Source organism: Adelges cooleyi, unplaced genomic scaffold (assembly GCF_023614345.1).
Source record: "Adelges cooleyi isolate 19-005CV unplaced genomic scaffold, UGA_ACOO_1.1 ACOO_flye_CR_arks_rails_tigmint_CR_PRNA_40, whole genome shotgun sequence".
NCBI lineage: Eukaryota > Metazoa > Arthropoda > Insecta > Hemiptera > Adelgidae > Adelges > Adelges cooleyi.
This window is the reverse complement of record NW_026096079.1, coordinates 321,276-342,884: the sequence shown is the minus strand read 5'-3', so window position 1 is coordinate 342,884 and position 21,609 is coordinate 321,276. Positions and strand designations below refer to the sequence as shown.

Below are 21,609 nucleotides of genomic sequence, written 5' to 3'. Positions count from 1 at the left end.
AATTTGTGGGTAGAATATATTATTGTTATTAATGGTGCAAGTTTATATACTATCGAAGGAGTAAAGAAACGATAAAAAAGTGGTGAGTCAAATAATTTTTTGTTTTTTTTTTTTGAAAACCTAAATTCAAGATGAAAACAATCGTTTTAGAATATCGTTTGTTTTTCGTCAAATTTCACACTTTTTCGGATGTGTTATCTTTGTGTCTGTGAAGCTTTGCTTTGGTCTTGTAAATATCCACTTTATATATATATATTAAAGAAAACTTTTTTTTTATTAAACTAAGATAAAAAAAAAAAAATGTTCTAGAAACAATTAATGTTTTAGTTTACATTAAATATGCCTGATTTTTTTTTTATACGGGACTTTTATGTTATACAATGAAAACTTTAAATAGTTTGGTCGATCTGAAGAAATGTTATTGATGACGACCGTTGACCAAAGCACTTGAACGAAATTTACAGTAAAATATTTTGAAAAAAAAAAATACATTTTCAGTTAAGTACACTCATCAATCGTGAACTAGTAAATTTGCAGGACATGTAAAATGTCTAAAAGATAAAAATGTACGTTTAAAAACAAAATTTGTCCTTCTTGAACTATCTATGAGCAAATTCTTAGTTGTCCTTTTAGTGAAAAGTATGTCGTTTTAAAAACTACAACTATTTTACGTCGGACCACCTCAAAGGCAATTTATTTTACACTAGACGTAATCGACTAGTTTTCCTTAACAAGTTGTTGACCAAATAGTAATTAAAAATGACCGATTGTAAATATTGTTGTAAAGTTATGCTTTTAATCAAATAAAAATATCTATGCCACATACTTTTGAACAAAAAAACTATATTACGTTATTTACTGGTAATTTGTCTACGGCTTATCATTATGCCATTGTGTATCTGGCAAGTGTTTGGCAAGAAATCGACCACTTTATATTGACATATTGAGTATGATGATATGAATGAGACTATGTGTGATAATGATGAACGTATGGATCACAAATTTAAAAAAATCATAATATAAAGTGTAATCTTTGGTTAGGTTAGGTTTTCAATAATTTATTAACAAAATGAACTGTTTTTTACTTGGTTGAGACAGCCATGTGTTTTACTGATTCGCTATAGAAAAAACAAATACAATTCTCATTATTGTAACGATCGTTTTTATTGGTTTGTTTTACAACCGTTGATGTATTTATTTATTTAATCTTTATACATTCACAACATAATGAGGTATTATCGACGTTGTTTTTTAACAATTTTTTTTTTTTTTAATAATACCTTTTTTTTTATTAGGTACTTAGCAGGTGTAGATAATAATATTATAACAGTGTTCGGCTTATACGGTACTCGAAATGGGTTGTATTTACACCGGAGCCTTATAATCTCAAACGGTTAATCCCTCGTGATGTTTTTATCGCAAACCGTTGAAACACTCGAGGATTTATGTGGCAAAAACAAAAAAAAAAAAAATATGATAACTATTGTACAGTATATTGCGCAAGCATATTGTCATAAATACACTTTTATTATTGTTACCTCGTTCTTTAATAACGTGTGCAACTAAAGTAGTGTAGAGATCAATAGTTTTTTTTAACTCGTGTCCAATTACTTATTAACTTTACAAGTACTACATATTGGTTATTGCATTAAGATATAAATATTTATATATATATACATGTATATGAGTTTTACATTTTTAGCGCTGTAAAATATTTATTAAATACAAAAATACAAATTCCGCGACGAGTTTTGAAGTCGGTTGATGAAAATCTTTTAAAAGTCACATTTATATACATTTGAAAGTAAACAAAACGTTAAAAATAATTACAAAACCCTATTTACACATCTTTAGAAGGGATTTATATCAAAACTAGACGCACTAGGAAAACGTCTACAAAATGGAAGTATTTCGGTTGTTGCTCAATATTTTTCCTCAACAGTGTTTCTTATGTATGTGATGTATTACTATGACCCAGTCAAAGTCTTACAACATATTTGACTTTTTTAAATTATTTTTTTCCTTATTTACTTAGCCTAAATTTGATATAATAATTTTCAACAATACAGAGTGATCCAACTAACGTTAGACACTAATTTTCTGTGAAAATATGAATATTTTGAGAATTTGTTTTCCCTTAACTTTTAGGTACATATTTTACTACATTATTCAATATTTTGAACTTTTTTAAAACCAATCCTTATAAGTCAAAGGTATGAAAATAAATTAATCAAACGCTAATATATTTTTTAATTTTCGGTCTACAAATTTATGTAATTAAAAACATATGTTGCCATTTAAAAAAAACCAAAAATCCCCCTTTTTGGCTTATAAGGATTGGTGATAAAAATTTTCAAAATATTAAAAAATGTGCTAAAATATGCATCTAAAAGTTTAGGAAAAAAAAATTCTCATAATATTCATATTTTCAGAGAAAATGAGTGTCTTACGTTAGTTTGATCACCCTGTATAACACCACCTCTAAAACACTATGAGCTTAAGATTTTTAAATAGTAATATGTAATATTAATATTCGGTATATATTACCAATTAAGAGTATTTTACTAAACATTTTGACTGGTCGAAATTTTCAATAATAATAATGTACACATCGCCATTTAAATAGCCAGAGTTCATGCGGTTTCACCACATGAAGGATGGGTTTATATTTTTAAAAATTTGTCAAAACTGGATGAATTATTGACTATAAAAATACAAAAAGAATAATTAAAAATAAATCATATTAATAGTTTTTAGGACTTATTCGATTTTTTATATAACTTAAGTATTTAAACAATTATTGTTATCTTGTTGATGTATTATGGTTTTGTTTATAGCACACTTAGTGCTTATTGATCTAATCTATCCACACTCGACCAACTATATCTAGTCTCCACGTCTTTCTGTATTTGTATAACCATAGGATTAGCCTACTCCTTTTCGGTCGTTTGTTCCTATTTAAGCTAACTTACATTTTTCTAGGTCAACACTCCAATTCCATATATCTTAGCCTCCTTAGTCCTTCATAAACATTTGTTTAAACCTAATTATAAATGAGTTACGCCTGGGTTAAACCTAATTTAAATACAAACTGATTATTTTAAACAGTTTTTTTCCGAATACTTGTTTTATAATATAGAAAAATTAATTAGAGATTAAAATGAAACGTATGGTAAAATGGTGTTTGGTTTTAGTTCTATAGTAGCTAATTTATGGGTATTATTTAGGAAAAAGTCCTAACTATTCATTTTTTTTTACAAATTAATCGTTAAAAATTATACTATAAAAAAATTATTTTGGAATTGGGCCCTGAAGGACTCAAAAGTGAGAAAAATTAAACATTTAAGTGTGTGGTAGCCTTGTCGGTAGTTATAAGTAGTAGCCACTATAAGTTGGTCGAATATATCGACCACGTTCATGCAAAACTAATTAAGTGCGACTAATTAGTACAATAATAAACAACAGAAAAGTACTACTATAGTATAAGGTGTATATTTTTTTGAAGAACTGACCCCCAGGCACAGATATAGATACAAAAACGGCCATCTTGGTAGTGGGCTCTGTGTATCGTACATCCGTTTTGTATGTCTGTATGTATTGATAAAATTCCCCGAGACCCCACAGCTAAGATGGCGGAAAATATGCTTCACTAAACTTTCTTGCCGACATACTACAGTTGGCAATCTAGTTTCTTATCTGTATCCGTGCTCCTGATTTTTATGTCTTTGCTTATTGGGGGCATATATGTTGTATTCACAACGTTCAAAATAGAAAAGAATAATAAATTCAATAATTTAAGGGGGCCAAATTCTCTATGAATGGTTTTGGGCCAGATATTATGAAAACACTAAAATATTAGCCAGAAACTTGATATGTTTACTAGCCACCTTAGATACATAAAAATGTATCCCGTGATGTTGCGGACTCGTACGCAAGCTGTAAAAATATAATATGTAATACCTATGTGAAACCCTTTAATAGAGCCTTGCAAACCATTCGAAATTCCTCTAAATTAAAATTTTACTTTGGAACACAACCGGAAAAAATCGACACCGACACCGGTTATCATAACGAAAAAATCAGCTGATTTATCTGATAAGATAAGAGATAAGAGATTCAGAGGTTGGGGTTAGGGTGGTTATAAGGATGAGGGTAGGAATGGGGATGAGGATGAGGTCAAGACTCGAGGATGAGGTCGAGGTTGAGGATGAGGATGGGTAAGGGATGTTAAATTTTTTTAACTATGTGTTGTTTTCACAACGAACAAACTTAAATGAACGGTTAATGAATTACTAGCCAAGTGAATGTTTTGCCAATAAATTGATTAAGGCCAATTTCTCCTATGAAAAGAACATGTTTGTGAGTTAATGGCGTTTAATTTTCGTTTGCCTGCTTTCTATTAGATGTGGCTGGTCGACGCCGATTGTATCAGTTCGCTGTTTACATTCCAACACATGCAACACATGTGCATTGATTCCGGAGTGTCCGTTTCGAGTTCCGGTTACGATTCGCACCAGAGACGACGGGACAAGAAGAACAAAATAAGTATCGACGGCGGTCGCATTTACAAGTTGCCGTTCGACTTCAGCCTGGTGAACCTGTTGCCCAAATGCCGGCGCCATTCATCCATAACGTTCAACCTGTTCTCCACGTACTCCGCCATTGGTAATCGTCAAATCAAACCACTGTTGTCAACTTACTCGTTCGCCCACCCACCCCTATAATAGCAGCCAGCCGTGTTTTGAAAAACGATTGAGTAATTATTGCAACAGAAGAGAACCTTTATATTTTTTACATGGGCTCTGTCTGATGGGTAGAGGTAAAATTTGAGAAATCGACAGTAGGTGTAGGGAAATTCACATTTTTCGTTCATTCCGGCCAAACGCGTGGAAAATGGCGGGTGTACGACGTTTAATAAATGAACAGTGTAGCCATGAATCACGGGAAATAAGGAAATATCTGAGTTGTGTCATCACTGCCTTTTTCTCAATATGTCTGATCGTTTTTGACATGGATACGTCTTATGGCTGAGGGTTCGTTCTGAAAATTTATCCGTCACGTTTTGTGTCACAGTGCTGACGTCGTTATGGATTATGCAGGAGTATGGAGGAGTTATTGAGGTTAATATATTAGAGCAAGTGGATTAGAGACAAGATATTAGAGATACTACAGGGTGTCCCAAAAATAATGGTGGAGTTTCAAACGGCTGAAGTTTGTGAAATATTGGACCTACAGCTCTCTGGTAGGGCTTGAACGAAAGAGCGAGTTGTCAAGTTTCGAATGATAAAAATTAAAAACAAATATTATGTTCTTATGATCCATATCATCTTTTTTGCTATTAGTTTACGGCTTCAAACATGGGTATTTTGCTGTAAACTACCTACTTTAATGACCCACAACACCAATGTGACTGAACGAAAATTTTCCAAAATTATGCGATACTTATAAGTGAATAGAACATCTGGTAAAAGTTTGGTGATGGAGAAAATATTCTAACATCAGTGGTGTAAAGGTTCAAAATGTAAATGTAAACTGTGTATATTTCCAATAAGTGTAAATCGTAAAATTTGAACGCTTACCACTGATGTTAGAATAATTTCTCCATCGCCAACTTTTACCAGATGTTCTACTTACTTATATGTAAGTATTGCATAATTTTGGAAAATTTTCGTCGAGTCACATTTGTAATTTTTAATTGTATTTTAATCATCTAACTTATTTTAATCAGGATCGTCTAAATGGCTTAGTTCTTCTAATCTATTATCGAGATGAATTTGCCAAAAAGCCAAGAAATATAGATATTTTGTTATAACTTGTAAGTGTTAAAAAGTGAAATAAACTTAGTGTTTTTTTTTTTTGCAATACCTGAAAAAGTATTGGATGAATTAGCAAGTAAGCCAAGGAAAATACAAATTTTGTTATAAGTGAAATTAGTTTAATGAGTTTTTTTTTCCAACCATGACCCCCCCCCCCCCATAAAAAATTCCCGTCTACGCCACTGTTTGAAGCCGTAAATTAATAGCAAAAAAAAAACTCAATTGGTTCGAAGACGATATGGGTCGTAAGAACGTAGCTTGGATTTTATATAAACAAAATGTTTGCAGACGGCAACAAACTGAACGCGATGCTGGAACGGGCGTTTTACGCGGAGCTGCGCACCATCAACGACAGGTCGTTCGACGTGAGCGGCGCGGACGGGTTGCAAGGCGCCGCCGCCAAGCCGGCGGACGCGGCGAAGAAGGACCGGCACGACGAGAACGGGCAGTGCTACGTGAAACGGTTGAACAACACCAGGCTGATATTGACGGTGACGCCTTCGTGCGGCAAAAGCCCGGAGAAAAGATTCGAATTCCCCGAGAACACGGACTGGCAACCGGCCTGCCGTCTGCGGGCCAACACGTGGCACTACTGCAACCGGGCCGGCGGCATCCAGTCGTGTCCGCCGCGGCCGCCGGACAGGTACCCGTCGAGGGAGGCGTTCCCGTCGTCGTCGTCGTCCGTGCAGTACTACCGGGCCATGTCGGTCGGCTCGAAGCCGGCCAGCCACAGCAACGACATGTCGTGGGCGCGGTTCCGGCTGGAGCGCAACTTCTGCCCGTCCACCATCATGGACAGCCAGTGTTTCGACGCCGGCGGCGGCGACGAGCCCGCCGACGACGAGCCGCCGCCGGACTTCGCCCCTACCATGGCCGTGGTGGTGTACGATTGCCGCAGGCTGGCCGTCGAGCGCGCCCTCGTCTCGAAGAACGTGTCGCCGCCCGGCGACGACCCGGTCGCGATGCCCGACAACAACGGCAGCTCGGACGAGAGTCGCTGCAGCAGCTCGACGCCGACCAGCGACGAGGACGAGGACGGGGACACCGCCGCCACCACCGCCAACTACGCGGCGGCGGCGGCCGCCGATCCGATGGTCACTTCGCAAAAAGGTATCCGACTTCTTCTGCCGGTTTCCCCTTATCTCGATCACACGCAGATCCGGTATGACCAAAAGTCCTTCCTTACCTGAAGTAGCCTCAAGAGGGCGTCGCGCCGCCCATTTTTAAGGAGTAAAGCAGGCCCTATTATTTGTAAAATTTCGGACTGCACACTTAATTTTGTTCTCGCTACTGTCTTAGAAAAAGGAATGTATTACATATATATGTATACAATAATTTAACAACGCAATTAAATAAAACAACAAAATACTTATCTTTCAATCAAAATCAACGAAATTAAAAATACCGTGTTATAATAAAAACTTGAACTTAACTTTCTAATAATTTACTCGCTACTGTCTTAGAAAAACGAATGTATTACAACATTCCATATAAATATGTACATTATTTAATTTTTGTTTTGTAGACCGTAGTGCCGACACGGGTGCACAAAATAGAGCCTGGAGTAAAGTATAGGCATTTTTTTTACAAAATCTTAACTTAAAGGTTAAACTGTGATGTGTAATTATTAGTCCGATAACTAGGACTCTATTTTGGTAGTCAATTTATTTTTTGGACTGTCACAGCGTCCTTGAAAGCGATTTAAAAATGTTTTTTCATCTCAACTTGTTTAAGCAGACTGAAAATAACTCGCTTAATTTTGGATTTAGAGTAAAAGCACCCATTGTAAAAAAATAAAACAAAACAATATTTCGTAGGGCAAGACGGTGCGTTTATTTCATTATTCTAAGTATAACGCTCAATACATAGTTTAGTAATAACGACTATTTTAACATTTTTAAATGAACAATTTTTTTTTAAAAAACGCACCGTCTTGCCCTCCGGAATATTGTTTTCTTTTAGTTTTATAACGGGTGCTTTTACTCTAAAACCAAAATCAAGCAAGTTATTTTCAGTCTGCTTAAACATGTTTTTACCACTGAACATCACCGGTGCGACGATTTCAAGATCCGATTCTGGTCCAATCCTGGCTGAAATTTCCACTCGTGGTGTACGAAGTTAGCCTGCCCAAGTAGTCAAATCAAATACTCACTTGGGGTCCACAAACGTAAAACAATTAACTCCCGTCTTCATCTCCTCAAATCTAAACTATTTCCCATGAACTCGTGTTAAGTTAATCTGTAACCTTTCAGTCTGGTCTTACAGCAGCCAACTGTAGCGCAACTATACCGTCCAGAACTTCAGGCGTGTTCCAGCCAACCTGCTTGCGAACCAATCGGCTAAATTTCATAATTCAAATTTCCATTCTAATCTAATCTCTTATGCTAATGCTCTGATAAATTAACAACTCTATGCCTCACTTACTGATAATGCACGGTGCACCCAGTCCATCCAAAACAAAATGGACTAAATACCTATTGCAATAATAAAACAAGACTTTTTTTTCCAATTTTGTGTTTTTTTTTTAATTTTTCGTACGTTTTTTCAACAGATATTGAACAAAACTATTAAATATCACTCGTAAGAATCCATTCAAAGTATGCAATTTTTCTATAAAAAGTTACTTACCATAAAAGTTCCATTGCCATTGCAATCAGTAATAATTAAACACATCATTTCAACGCAAGTTGTAACCTGTAATTAATCGAATACTGTTTTACGTAATTTGTAGTTTTTTATTAACAGATTATTATGAGATTATAAAAATATAGATGTACGTATTGCAAAACAAAATCAATATGATATAACGTGTTAATTTTCTAATAACATGAATAGTTTGTATTTTTTATCAATGGTTATAAATCTTAATAAATATCCGTATTCCATCAGATTAATCACGTTGTAGTTATAAAATATTAATAATTTTAAAATGGCCAAGTGTATTTCATTAAATGACTGTCCTCGAAGAAAAAACAAATAAATTCTTATACTTAACTTAAAATCAATTTTTTTTTTAAATTTCTTAAATAAATAAAAACTCACTTTTTTCCCCCTAATCACACAAACACGAATTTGTCTTTAAATAATTACTCTTTGTTGTCTTTTGTATAAAAGTTGTTATTTATACGTTTACTATTTTGACAGACGAAACGATACTGGACAGATATTTGGTGAAAATACAACAAGCGTACGACCGGTGTTTGGTGACCACGGTCTTCCGGGCTTTACATTTGGGATTGGACGTACGGTATTTGGACGTCCAGTGTGCCGTCGACCGGTGTCAACATCAAATGATGACTTTCGACATAACCGATTACATTAAAGTAACGATTGAAATATATTATATCCACTCTTTGCCAACACGGTCAATAAACAACAATTGTCGTTAATTTGTTGTTTTAGGTCGTTTGCGGTCATTTCAAAAACAACACCAGTTTCAACAGTTGTCCCGAAGAGAACAAAACGTTGAAATTGCACCACGACATGATTCGGTCAAAATTTGCCGCCACTCTGCGACGACACATGCTCCAGTCCGTATCCAGTCATCCGGACTACTATTTTTATTGTTGCACTGCGAAAAATGCAAGTTTAGATGTATTTATTTAACACATAAACACAACAACGTTGTATTACAATATTGTTAATGTGTTGGTTGCTGTATTTTATCTCCTATAAATAGAAATTCGACCAAGAAGAGAATTACAATAACGACAATCAATCGTCGAGCGAAAGCATCGTTAACCAGGGACCGGACAACACGGGGACGAATGAGATGAGCAAACAGTGTTTGCACACAGAAGTATCGGAAGACCCAACTCCATTGTTCGTGCACCTAGTGTGTTCGGTAAAAACCGATACGATGACAAAAAGCCGTTCGGTACGGTCCTTGCCGACGTGCATACGTGAGTAATGCTTTCAACGAATGCGTAGAATTAAGCGTGTCCTATTAAACTGATTAAACTAATTACCACTGTTTGATTACAGTCGAGCTAATGGACAAAGACAATGACGACGAACCTTTTGACCTGGCTGATATCGACTTCAAGAACGTAAGGGTGTCGTTGGATGTGTATTGTCTGATTTTAGCGAATCCGGACGAAGATGACGATGAAGACGACGACGATAGCGGCAGCAAAGACAAGATGAGTAATACAGACCCAACTCAGCTGGCCAACCACGGCACATCGTATGCGCCACTTCAGTTAGTCGAGTTTTATTTATCGTTTCGAATTTTAAGCATTTTCTTTTCTCCGGTACAACTCTTGCCGTTTGTAAAAGTGCAGATTTCTAAGGTTATGTTTCCTGTTTAACTTAAAAATAAAAAAAAATAAGAGATTTTAAGTTAAAGCTAGTAATCATTTAAAACATGATAAATGAGCAAATGAGTAAATAAGTAAAAAAGTCCAGTAAACTGAGTTAACGAAAATATTATTATGTTAAAAAAAAATAAAATATTGTTATACAGGGTGTTCCAGCATGAAAGGTAAGTAAGAGGTGATTAAACATCTGGGGGACCCCCAAATAAGCCCCCGTTTTCATTTTTTCGATAAGTCAGAAATTGAAGATTTCAACAGTTAAGTAAAAAAAATAATGACTTAAAAAAAAAAAAAATTATTCACTGTTATTCAGTGCAAAAAGCTCACCTTAAAAGAGGGGTCACACCATTTTCAGCCCCTTTCGGCCCCTAACTCAAAAAATGATAAGAGAAAAATGATTAGAGACCAGAAATAAATAATAAGTGATAAAAGATAAATGCTAAGACATAATTGATAAGAGATAAAAGAAAAGAGATAATTGGGTAAGAGATGAATTATGAGAGATAAGAGATAAATTATAAGAGATAGGTGCTAAATGATAAGAGATTAGAGATAAATAATTAGAAACAAGAGATAAGAAATAAATAATAAGATAAGTGATAAAAGAAGAGTTAGGGGCTAAAAAAGACTGAAAATAATGTGACCCCTCTTTAAAGGTGAGCTTTTTGCACTGAATAACAGGGAATAATTTTTTTTTTTTTAAGTCATTGTTTTTTTACTTAACTGTCGAAATCTTCAATTTTTGGATTATCGAAAAAATGAAAACGGATGGCTTATTTGGGGGTCCCCCAGATGTTCAATCACCTATTACTTACCTTTCATGCTGGAACATCCTGTATATTAGTGTCCAAAAAATAAATCAAACTAATTTTTTACTTTTAAAATTTTAAACTTTAATTTACCATCCAATTAAAAAATTAGTTATATTTCCAAGTAAGTAAATAAGTTTAGTTGTAACTTCTAACTATTAAAGTCGTTCTAAAATGTTAATGAACAAACTTTTTAGTTAAGTACTACACTTATTTAGTTTTCCTGTTAAGTAATGAAATTTCCTGAATATCCTCCTGCTAGTTTTTAGGTTTTACACTATTGCCTATACTGAATATTGTCCGTTGCTGTTTTGGATGTCTCCTGCTTATAAAATCTACCTTTTGAAATAGACGTTTTTCGTGTAATTTTTTTTCTAAAAATTTGTATTGCAGAAAATCCAACGAAAGTCACAACAAACCTTTGTTGTCGTCGTTGCCCGTGCGGTATGCTCGAGGCTTGGCTGCCTTTATAGCGGAGGTATGTATAGGCTTTTTTTTTTGTTTAGTGAACATTTACCGAGCTTCGCTTGGGGGGTTTATTGTCATATTCTCTAGGTGGAATGGTGTATGCGTGATGAAATGGCCGCCGGTCTCCTGGAAGATTCTACCGTGACGCCGGAAACGTTAGATAAAGTCATCCAGCACGTTTCCAATTCGTCCAGTTCGTCTTCGAACGGTCATCAAGAGATACCGGTGTATTTTGTAGAACCTCCATTGGGCTCTTCGAACTACAACAGCATTTCCCTATTCGTCCAAGTACGTCGCACTTAATGTAACATGTTAATTTAGAAAATTTAAAAGCTGCACATCGAACTCTACATGTTTACTACACATCCGAGGTCAAATTTTTGAACTCGGTGGCCTCAAAAACTTATAAATCGATAGATAATTGTACAGAATTACAAAAAATCCCCCCTATGCCCCCTCTAAATTAGGGGCGCATAGTATACTTGAGGTCAAATTTGAGCTCGGCAGCCCCGAAAACATATAAATCGACTGCCTTCTTACTATTTTAAATTAAAAAACAGCTTATATCGCGTTTTATTGTCTTTTTTCGATTTTATACTACTTAATTAGTTTTTAAATTAATACATCTTCGTGTTCGGCGAGTTTCGGCAGCTGAAACTTGTTTAATATTGTAACAACATAATTTAACATATTTTAGTATAGTTTTCATAAGTTCCTCTGGCTTATAGGCCTTAAAAAAAAAAAATACTATAGTTAGGTTTTGGTATAAGTAGTATTGCTTATTATTAAAAAAAAAACAAAATATTTGAAAAAATATAAGTTTGAACATTTGTAAACATGTTTTTATACTGAAATACCGTTAAAAAAAATTTCGGAGTAGTTTAATTAATATCCAAGTTAGCATGTTTTATAACAGATAAATAGATATACTGAAACACTAAATAATAATTAAAGTGATAAAATAAAAAAAATACATTTAATGGCGTTATGCAGAAAGCGATCATCCCACAAAACGTACATATTTATTTAAAGAATGGTTTGCAAAGCTCTATTAAAGGTTTCCACATAGGTAATCTCTTATCGCTTTCCCTTATCTCTTATCTCTCTTATCTTATCAGATAAATCGGCTGTTTTTTTCGTTATGATAACCGGTGTCGGTTTTTTCGTTATGATAGCGGGGTCGATTTTTCCGTTTATGTGCCAAAGCAAAGACATAAAAATGTCAAAATTCATTTTTAAGTAGCACATTTAGTTGTTGTTGTACAGTAAAACTTTTAGTTTCATAGGTCTAACTTGAAAAATTGATTTTCCATCGCGTTTTTTAGACTTCCGACCATTGTGCGATGATGATAGTTTAATGGCAAAGGGTTTCGTTCGATTAATGCGATTTCGTTGTTTTTTTTTTTTTAGCAACTCGACCAAATGGACATCGTGCTCGACCAAGACAACGGCGGTGGGCTGTACGCGCTTGCAAAATCGTCAAACGATACGTTCTACGTGGTTAAAAAGAAATTCACTTCCAACACGTCCACGGACAGCACGATTTCCGACGACGACAGCCACGCAGCGATGGGTAGCGACTCCGAAGATTGTCTGACCAAAGCAGAACAATCCAGGCCGTCGCTGCCGAACTTTTGGATTATATTAAAAATTCAATCCAACCAGTCGGAACAAAATAATTCATTGACGGTCATGTTGTATTTCCATTGCAGGTAATTTAGTCAAACGCGATTAGTGGAAGTACACTACTATTTCTATAAGTATATTATGCATGGCCGGATTTAGACTTTTGGATGCCCGGGGCAATTGTTTTTGACATTTTTATGTCTTTGCTACGGCACACACGCGGAAAATCGACACCGCTTATCATAACGAAAAATAACAGCTGATTTGTCTGATAAGATAAGAGAGATAAGAGATAAGGGAAAGCTTGTTCTATCTTTTCTGGACACTCTCCTCGTCCATCTTAGCATTCTCATATTTTTTCTTGTTTTTTACTGCCCATATAACATTGCTGGCCTCACTACCTCCTGTCACAGAAAACACCTGATGCTTCCCTCCACCTATCCATCCACAATTTTCATTACCTTTCTTGTCCTATAACTTTCTCCAAAATCAAACACGATTGCCTCCGTTTTACTCCAACTGATCCTCAGTACTTTCCCATCAAGTACCTCACCCAATTCCTTCTGACTTTCCCCCACTAACATCATCCGCAAACATCATATGTGTCTCGTGTTCTCGTCCTCGAGAACAAGTAAGGACTCAACACCGTGTCTTTCACTAAAATCATCCGTTTTTCCACACACACTCTATTACTTTCACATACATCCTCGGCACTCCTTTTTGTCTTAATGCCCACCTCCAAATCTCTCTAGCATATAAGTCTATAAATACCATACACCACCTCCCTGAAATTCTCCACAATCTGCCTCGTACAAAATATTGGTTCCATTGTTGATTTTCCTAGCATAAACCTCGATTCTTCGATACTGTAACCTCACTCCTTACTCACTTCTCCCAAACCTTCATACTATGGTAAAAACAAAGACACTCCATGCCACCCACTACGGTCGGTTCGAGGTCGATGAACACGGCCCTGGGCACGTGCTTGCCGGCGCCCGTTTCGCTGAAAAAAGTGTTGAAACTGTCATCGCCGCTGCCGATGGTCTTGTCGGATGGCATCTGCCCGTCGGGCTGTATGCCGTGTTCCAGGCAATACAGTTCCCAGCAAGCGTTGCCTATCTGGACACCGGCCTGGCCGACGTGCACGGAGATACATTCACGCATTGTCACCGACGAGATGCTTCAACGAAAAGAAAGAATGTTAATCGAAAAACTCCAAACGAAAGCGGTGTTCTTAACGAGTGTCGGTTGTCCAAATAATGAACTCGGTTAAACACAGGATTCGATAACGGGCGCTTAGAAACGCAATTGTTTTTAGTCAGGGAATCGATAACAATAATTAATTATTAAGCAACGATGACCGTTTTGCGGCGACTTCTTTGCAAAACCAAACGCAGGTGCGAAATTCTTTCAGGATAAGGGCCATCGATGTTAGCAGGTTTAACAAGGCGTGAAAGAGCAGTTATATGTACTAACAATCGAGCTCTAACGTGTCTTAGGTTTGACGTTTTATATGTTCCTTCTTATACATTTAACTGAATTAACTTTCAATTAAACTTCCATTTAACTTTCAAGAGGTAAAATTACACGATCAGCTGTCTTATTCTGAGTAGCTTTTTGATTTAATCTATTAGGCTTTTAGTCCGCATAAGTCACTTTTTCCAAGTGTTGATTTCTAACAGCACGGTAATACGTTTTCGTTTGTAATACAATTAATGTACAATTTTACAGATTCACCGAACTGGACGTTCGCGGGAGGTATGCCGCAGTGAGAGAAGACGTAAGACAGCACATTTATCGAGCAGCCACGGTTGTCAATCAGACCTTATTGCTGTGTCGTTTGCACGACACTAGAATGTGTGATCCCATATTGGAACCGATCACCGAAAACCACGTTAATTCGGACGACGGTACGGATCAATGGAAATGTACAGGGTGTCTCAAAAACAATGGGGGGGTCTCAAAACGGCCGTAGGTTGTGAAGTATCGGACAGCATTGGAAACTTGACAATTACGTCTTTTATTCAAGCCCTACCAGAGCGATGTACGTCCAATACTTCGCGACCTACAGCCGTTTGAAACCCCACCATTCTTTTTGAGACACCTTGTGCATACTTTTTTTTTGCAAATTCTGTAAGTGTATTTTTTTTATCTTTACTATTGTGCCGTTATACAGACGATACCAGCAACTGTGACGCCGACAAGAAGACCAATCATTTTACCTTCGGACAGTTCCGTTGTCCCGTCGTATGGACCGCAAAGTTTATGTTACACCCAAGGCTTCAGCATTCGTCATCTATGCTTTTGCTCGGCGTCCAAGTGTTGCACTCCGTGTTGGACAAACTGTCCGTGCGCAACCGCCGCAACATGTTTGTTTACCGGGAAGAATCGTCGGGATCTGTGTTTTATCTAAGGTCAGCTACGGGCACAGTTTTTGCACTAGTTTAAGTTGCGGAAAAATAAAAAATAACTTAGTCAATTAAAAATTACTTTTTTAAAACGATAAAAAGACGTCGTTGCACATCTAATTCATTATGTAGTAATAAAGTATTGGTATTGTTTCTCGGGATATTATTAACTTAAACTATACTGTAAACTCAAATAGAAACACTTAATTGGTACTTCATAGCGTTATCAGCAACAGCATTATTCCCAAAACTATTATCTACAATTGCGGTTTTTTTTTGCATTAAATATACAAGTTCTCAACAATTTAATATTCAAATTTTTTCATATTTCACGTGGCTTCTGCTTTTGACCTAATTTCTGTTCGACCTTTGATTTGGTCAATGTACCAATGTTACGGTTAATATAACTACAATATCGTAAAATGTACTAATATGTATTTGTCGTTACCTCGGACAGGCTTTACGAAAACACGTTACAGCAGCACATACAGAATCAAAAGAATCTTTTACTCGACACTGTGCAATCCGACTCGGACGACGAAGACTCTATATCCAGATGCTCGTCGGCCACGTCTACCACGGCCACGATAGCTTCTTCCATTAACCCTCCTTCTTACAACCCCCATTCGTTACGGAAACCGTCCGACGACATCAACGTGAGTGGTGACAATATACATTTGCCCAAGTAGAAGTAGTAGTGTTTATCTTATCTAATATATGATTAAATAGTATATGGACACCAGATCCAACCAGACGCTCGGATCACGTTCGCTGGCAGGCAATTGGGCCGATGCGGACTCCAAAGACGTCGAATACCTTACGTTGAAAGTGCACGGCATATCGCCCGTGGGTAAGTCGAAGAACTTAAGTCTTAGTCTGAATGGCCCGCGGGTATGGCCATTCTAAGCACCCCCCCCCCCCCCCCCAATGTGTAATTTTTGAAAACCGTCTCTTCCGGTGTGATTCGGCCTGTGTGAATGACCTGCTCGTCACGCTGTGTCTGCAAGGGCAAACGTTTAACACTGACAATTCCGTCGTCTGTTGTTTAGGCACCGAAATCCGTGTCGATCTGGTGGAGGTGCTACAGAACCGGTTGAACGACGCCGTGCTGGAAGTGTTGACTACCATGCTGTACCGGAATCCCGTTTGCCGGTTGTATCCGGACGACGTGCGGTTCGTGCAGCCGTTGGACAACCCCGCCGACAACGTCATCAAAGTAACGTCATATCAACGCCAAATTAGGCGGTATGACAATACGGGGTGTGGCAAAAAGAATGGCGGGGTTTCGAACCAAGCTGTAGTGAAGTATCGGATCTACAGCGCTCTGGTAGGGCTCGACAGACATCTAGCCCTACCGGATCGCCGTACGTCCACTACTTCAGCCGTTTGAAACCCCGCCGTTCTTTTCGGGACACCCTGTGCCGTAGTGTAGTAATTCACGACGCGTGTCTGCTGTGGTCTGTTTAGTTTTCGTTGCCGGTCGACATAAGGATAAAGAAATCTCTGGTGCACAACCTGCAACGTAACGCCGTGGCTCTGTTGTTGTACCCGCCCAAGTACGCCAGCCGTCGCCAAAGGTTCGTCGTCAACAACAGCCCGGGCCCGGAAAAGCCGCTGGTCCGTTGTTTTTTCATCTACAACCAACAGAGCAGCGCCGGCATCGGCGGCATACGCACCAGCGGCAACCGGGGCCTGGCGTGCGTCTTGTTCGAGGTCCATCTGAACGACTACAAGAACAAAATCGACACGATGAGCAACTATCCCACGGACCCGAGCCTGTTCGAAAGTCGGGTGCGACCGTCGTTGTTCGTGGGCGACGATCCGCCGAAATCCAACGCGCACGTCAAAGCTTACAGTAGGTATCAAATCATTCATCGTGGTCCAAAGGCCTTAACGCCTTGTCGAATTAGCCGCGTGTGTCTGTCTTTTGCCTTTAGTTGTCGGTAAGATGCGCAGCCCATCTTCACTTTTATGTCAGGCGAAATAATTAGTTCTTGGTCTTCCTTGAAAAATGTTATTAAGAAAATCATTGTGACGGATAAGATGCACATTGAGACTTCTTTCCTCTCCTATTTCTTCTAGAACTCTTTCGTTTGATTTTCGTTCCATCCAATTGGTCTTAATCATCTTTCTGCGTCATTGTCCATGTCTCACATCCATAACATAAGACACTCCATACAAAAGTTTTAATAAACTTTTTACGGGTTTCAAGTCTCTGAGCTGTCTATTACTAAGTATATTATACTTCTCGAGGACAGCTTGTTTGGCGAGAGCTATTCTTCTCTTTATGTCAGCTGTTGATTGGTTTCTATTCGTAATTAAGCTTATCCCAGATAGCAAAACTCATTAACTTGCTGTATAGGATTGTTTATTAGATTGATATGTGCTTCATCATTGTTATTGATCTTACTCGTCAACGTTGTTTTTGTCTTTTGTCCGTCGATCTTCAGTTGGTACTTATCAAATATATCTGCCAAGGTGTAGAGTATTTTATTCATACAATTTTGAGACTAGACTAGCTGTACAATGTCATCTGCAAATCGTATGCTGTGAACGCTTCTTCCATTGATCTTTATTCCTCCTGTCTTATTTTTCAGTTCATTCCTAACTAGGTTAGGTTCATCCTAACCGTATTCCTCATGATCCAGTGTCTTTTCGATGGACAAAGATTGGATTTGGATTATTTAAGAAACTAATTAGATTTTTCAACCACTTGTTACCACCTCCTAATGACGATTACAGCTAAAATACACGTGTGGCGTCGGGGACGAGTCAACATGGAAGCGCTCCAAGCAAAATTGACAGTGATTATCAGCAACACTCTGTGGGACGTGAGCGTGGAGCAGTTCCTCAAAGAACAACCGATAGCGATCGAGTCCGACCAGCAACCTCCCGCGTGCCACTTAAATGCGTTGTACGCACAACACTTGGCCAGATGGATTGCGTTTGGGGCTCGCACTTCGGCACCGTTGGCACGCCATTCCCGAATCCAGCACAGGTGAGCCAACAACGAATGATTTTTATTTAGTAAATTAAGTAAATTGTTATTAAGGAAATAGGCGCGTAACGAAAAGTCAAACGCTCATGAGCGGGGATCATCCAGGGAATATGGATTTCCCCTCATTGCCCCCACCCGATTCTCTCCTATCTTTCCACGCGGTCAAAGTTGCCCAAACGCTTGTCTTCGTTTTGCAGGATATCCGTCGACCACGTGCTCAGAGAGTTCAAAACGCATCTGTCGTGGACCGGAACGTCGACTTCCAACGGTTCCACGTTGTCCGTACGTTACTTCTACGCGGAACGCACGCCCTACGGTCAGGCGAAACCGTTCAGCAGCAATCTGGTCGCCGGCCTCTTGGATCCGTTACAGTTGGACGACACGTGCGCGGACACCGTTTTGTCGGACAACTTGACGTTCCACGAATGGCAACCGTCGGCGGCGGCGGACACCGTAAACGCCACTTGTGTACTAGTACTGGTGTCCGTGGCCACGTTGGCCAACTCCAACGGGGAACAAGAAAACCATCAACACCGTAGCGTTAGACCGATCAAGCGGAGCGATTCGGACACTGACAACGGATTGGTCGTGGTCGAAGACGAAGAGAACGCCGAAGACAACGAAGACGAGGTCACCGACAGCGATAAAGAAGGTAAAAAAAAAAAAACATTGGGTCATTACGGTTATGTCTTACCACCGGTGCCTAATATAATCTAATTTATTTTGTTCCACAGACAACACGAAAACGATAACGAACGTCAATCAGTTGGTCGCGATCAACATCGGAACGCACGAAGAAGCCAAAAAGAACAACGGCACCAGCAACAACAACAACAACGACAACGGCAGAATAATTAACCGACAGAAATTGAGCAGACTCCTGTTGTTGGCCGTGTCGGGACGTGCGTTGCACACGTTAACGTACAACTGGAACAACGGCGGCGACGATAACTCCACCGGTGTCCGTCGACTGTGCGGTTGGTTGGAGTGGAGGCGGGCGGTGTTCTCTTCGGCGGTACTGTACAAGTTGGGATTGATTAATCCCAGAGCGTACAACGCCACGCTGAGCAGTCATAGTGCGGCGGTCAAAAACAACGTGGACCTGTTGTTGGACTATAAAGGCTACGCCGCGGCCATGGGCGACCACCACGAGTACGGCGAACGGATCGGAGCCGATAAAGTCACCAGGACGAGCGGTCGCGTCAAGCACAACGACACCGACACGGAAGACAAGAAAATCAAAAGCAACGTGTACGAAAAGGACGTTCAAGATTTGTACCTCGAACGGTCCGTGCGGGTCTACAAACAACAACGGCGTTTAGGTACGACAAACGCTGCGATAGGAATTTAAGAGATTTTTCTATCCGTACAAGCTTTACCGTTTACCGTCAATTTTTTTCAAAAGACATCGTATACGACACTAATCGCCTATAAATTAATAGAACATTACTTTCAAACACTTAAATGTTAAAACATAAAAGTTTTTATCTTGAAAAGTACAATTATAGTTGGTACACAAGTATACAATCAATAGATTTTTAATAAAAGTTCTCTAATATTTTCTTATACATTTTTACAACCAAAAGTTCAATCGTTTTCCTTTAATTATATTTTTTTCATGGAATCGAGCAAAAAGATGTTTACATTTCCGGTCATTTTGACTGTAAGTGTACTACTTGAACACTTTTTAGAAAAGTTCTACCAATTTAAAGGGGAAAAAATGAACAACGGTTTATTGCATTTTAAAACTATCGATTAAGTACAAATATTTAAAAATCCTTTTAAACTTGCTCACAAAATTTCGGAATAAAAAATTGAACTGGCACAATATGTATTTTTTTCAATCAGTTTCGAAGACCAATGCACAAGTTAAAAAAATAGTCAAACTTATACTTATTTTTGTTTATGCTTTTTTAGATCTCCATCGCAAATGTCTGTACGACATGTGGACGCACTCCGAAGAAAGGGTCATTTCCAAAGAGACTCTCTGGACGTTTTACCGTCACAGCCGACTGCTTCATTACTGTTTGACACCGTTGCTGTTTTTGCCTAGGTATACAAATTGGAATGGTTTTTTTTATTAATTAGTGATAAATGCATAACATAGACACCGGTGATTGCCAGATAACCGATACGATGATAATTAGCTGTCCAATTCGTGATCCACCGAGTTGGAGATTGGTTGAATTTAAATTTAACAAATCAATTTGTTCAATAATCTGTAATGCGTTTTCCACGTTCTGCAATTTAGATGGCGTTTGGAGTCGGCTGCCACCAGAGACCATTCATTGGATGCCTACAAAACAAGAACCACCGAACCTCCTCCCCTGTGGCACCGTAAGTTGTGTGCCAGGTTCAGCCAGGCGTACGCAGAGTACATAGAAACACACCCCGCCGTCACCGGGTTCCAGCTTGTCCAAATTGGCAAACAACAACACACCGCCGGTCATCATCACGCGGTCAACGACAGGTGAGAACTCGGAGTTGCTGGACTTTTTATCAATTTACAATTTTAAAACAAAACAAAAAAAATCCCACAAAAAGAGCAACGCTTTTTCGAACGGGGTTAGAATTGAATGGCAATTGAGTTTTTGGTTTTGACAACTCTGGTTACCTTTGTGGTTATCACGTTTTTCCATCTATTGTACTCTCGAAGAAACGTTTTGAACACATTGCGTGAGACATCAGTTGGTAATTCCATTGCCTTGTATTGGATTCCTAGTGTCTGGATCCACGATATCTCGTAAACCGCTGAACTGATTTCTTCGTGTAGCAACTTTATATAGATCAGAAATCATACCTGGAAGGTACTTTTTTGGGCTAAAAATTTAAAAAAGTCATCCCTTCCCCATGAAAATCGAGAAAAACACCCAAAAAATGTATACATTTTCTACTTAAAATTACAACACTCTATAACTTTTTTAAAAATAGTCGAAAAAGTTGCACATTTTTATGAATTGTTCTTCAAACATAGTACTATCGATAAACATTGACAAACCAAAAAAATATCATGAACCCTTTGCCTTAGAAGGAATAGAATTTTTTTTGTTTATTTCACTTTTTCTAGCAAAGTTTTTGACATTTAGATCTGAAAACTAAATCGAAGGTAGATCTAAAATGTTCCATTTTAACAGTTTCTAAGTTGCTATGTGTGAGTGAATAAACAGT

At 38.1% G+C, this 21,609-nt stretch overlaps 1 protein-coding gene across 2 annotated transcripts in view; it reads left to right on the top strand.

Moving 5' to 3' along the window:
• The window catches only part of LOC126841666 (uncharacterized), a 46,748-nt gene that overhangs the window by 18,281 nt on the left and 6,858 nt on the right, over positions 1-21,609 (top strand). For both annotated transcript variants that reach the window (XM_050578261.1, XM_050578260.1), the window contains exons 17-36: positions 4,404-4,665; positions 6,105-6,926; positions 8,961-9,139; positions 9,219-9,398; positions 9,496-9,718; positions 9,801-10,017; positions 11,335-11,419; positions 11,497-11,697; positions 12,820-13,121; positions 14,767-14,945; positions 15,212-15,449; positions 15,901-16,099; positions 16,173-16,293; positions 16,493-16,659; positions 16,911-17,298; positions 18,186-18,441; positions 18,639-19,093; positions 19,176-19,763; positions 20,359-20,494; positions 20,693-20,911. In XM_050578261.1, coding sequence (XP_050434218.1) covers positions 4,404-4,665; positions 6,105-6,926; positions 8,961-9,139; positions 9,219-9,398; positions 9,496-9,718; positions 9,801-10,017; positions 11,335-11,419; positions 11,497-11,697; positions 12,820-13,121; positions 14,767-14,945; positions 15,212-15,449; positions 15,901-16,099; positions 16,173-16,293; positions 16,493-16,659; positions 16,911-17,298; positions 18,186-18,441; positions 18,639-19,093; positions 19,176-19,763; positions 20,359-20,494; positions 20,693-20,911 — 5,417 coding nt within the window. The remainder of the gene's footprint in view (positions 1-4,403; positions 4,666-6,104; positions 6,927-8,960; positions 9,140-9,218; positions 9,399-9,495; positions 9,719-9,800; positions 10,018-11,334; positions 11,420-11,496; positions 11,698-12,819; positions 13,122-14,766; positions 14,946-15,211; positions 15,450-15,900; positions 16,100-16,172; positions 16,294-16,492; positions 16,660-16,910; positions 17,299-18,185; positions 18,442-18,638; positions 19,094-19,175; positions 19,764-20,358; positions 20,495-20,692; positions 20,912-21,609) is intronic.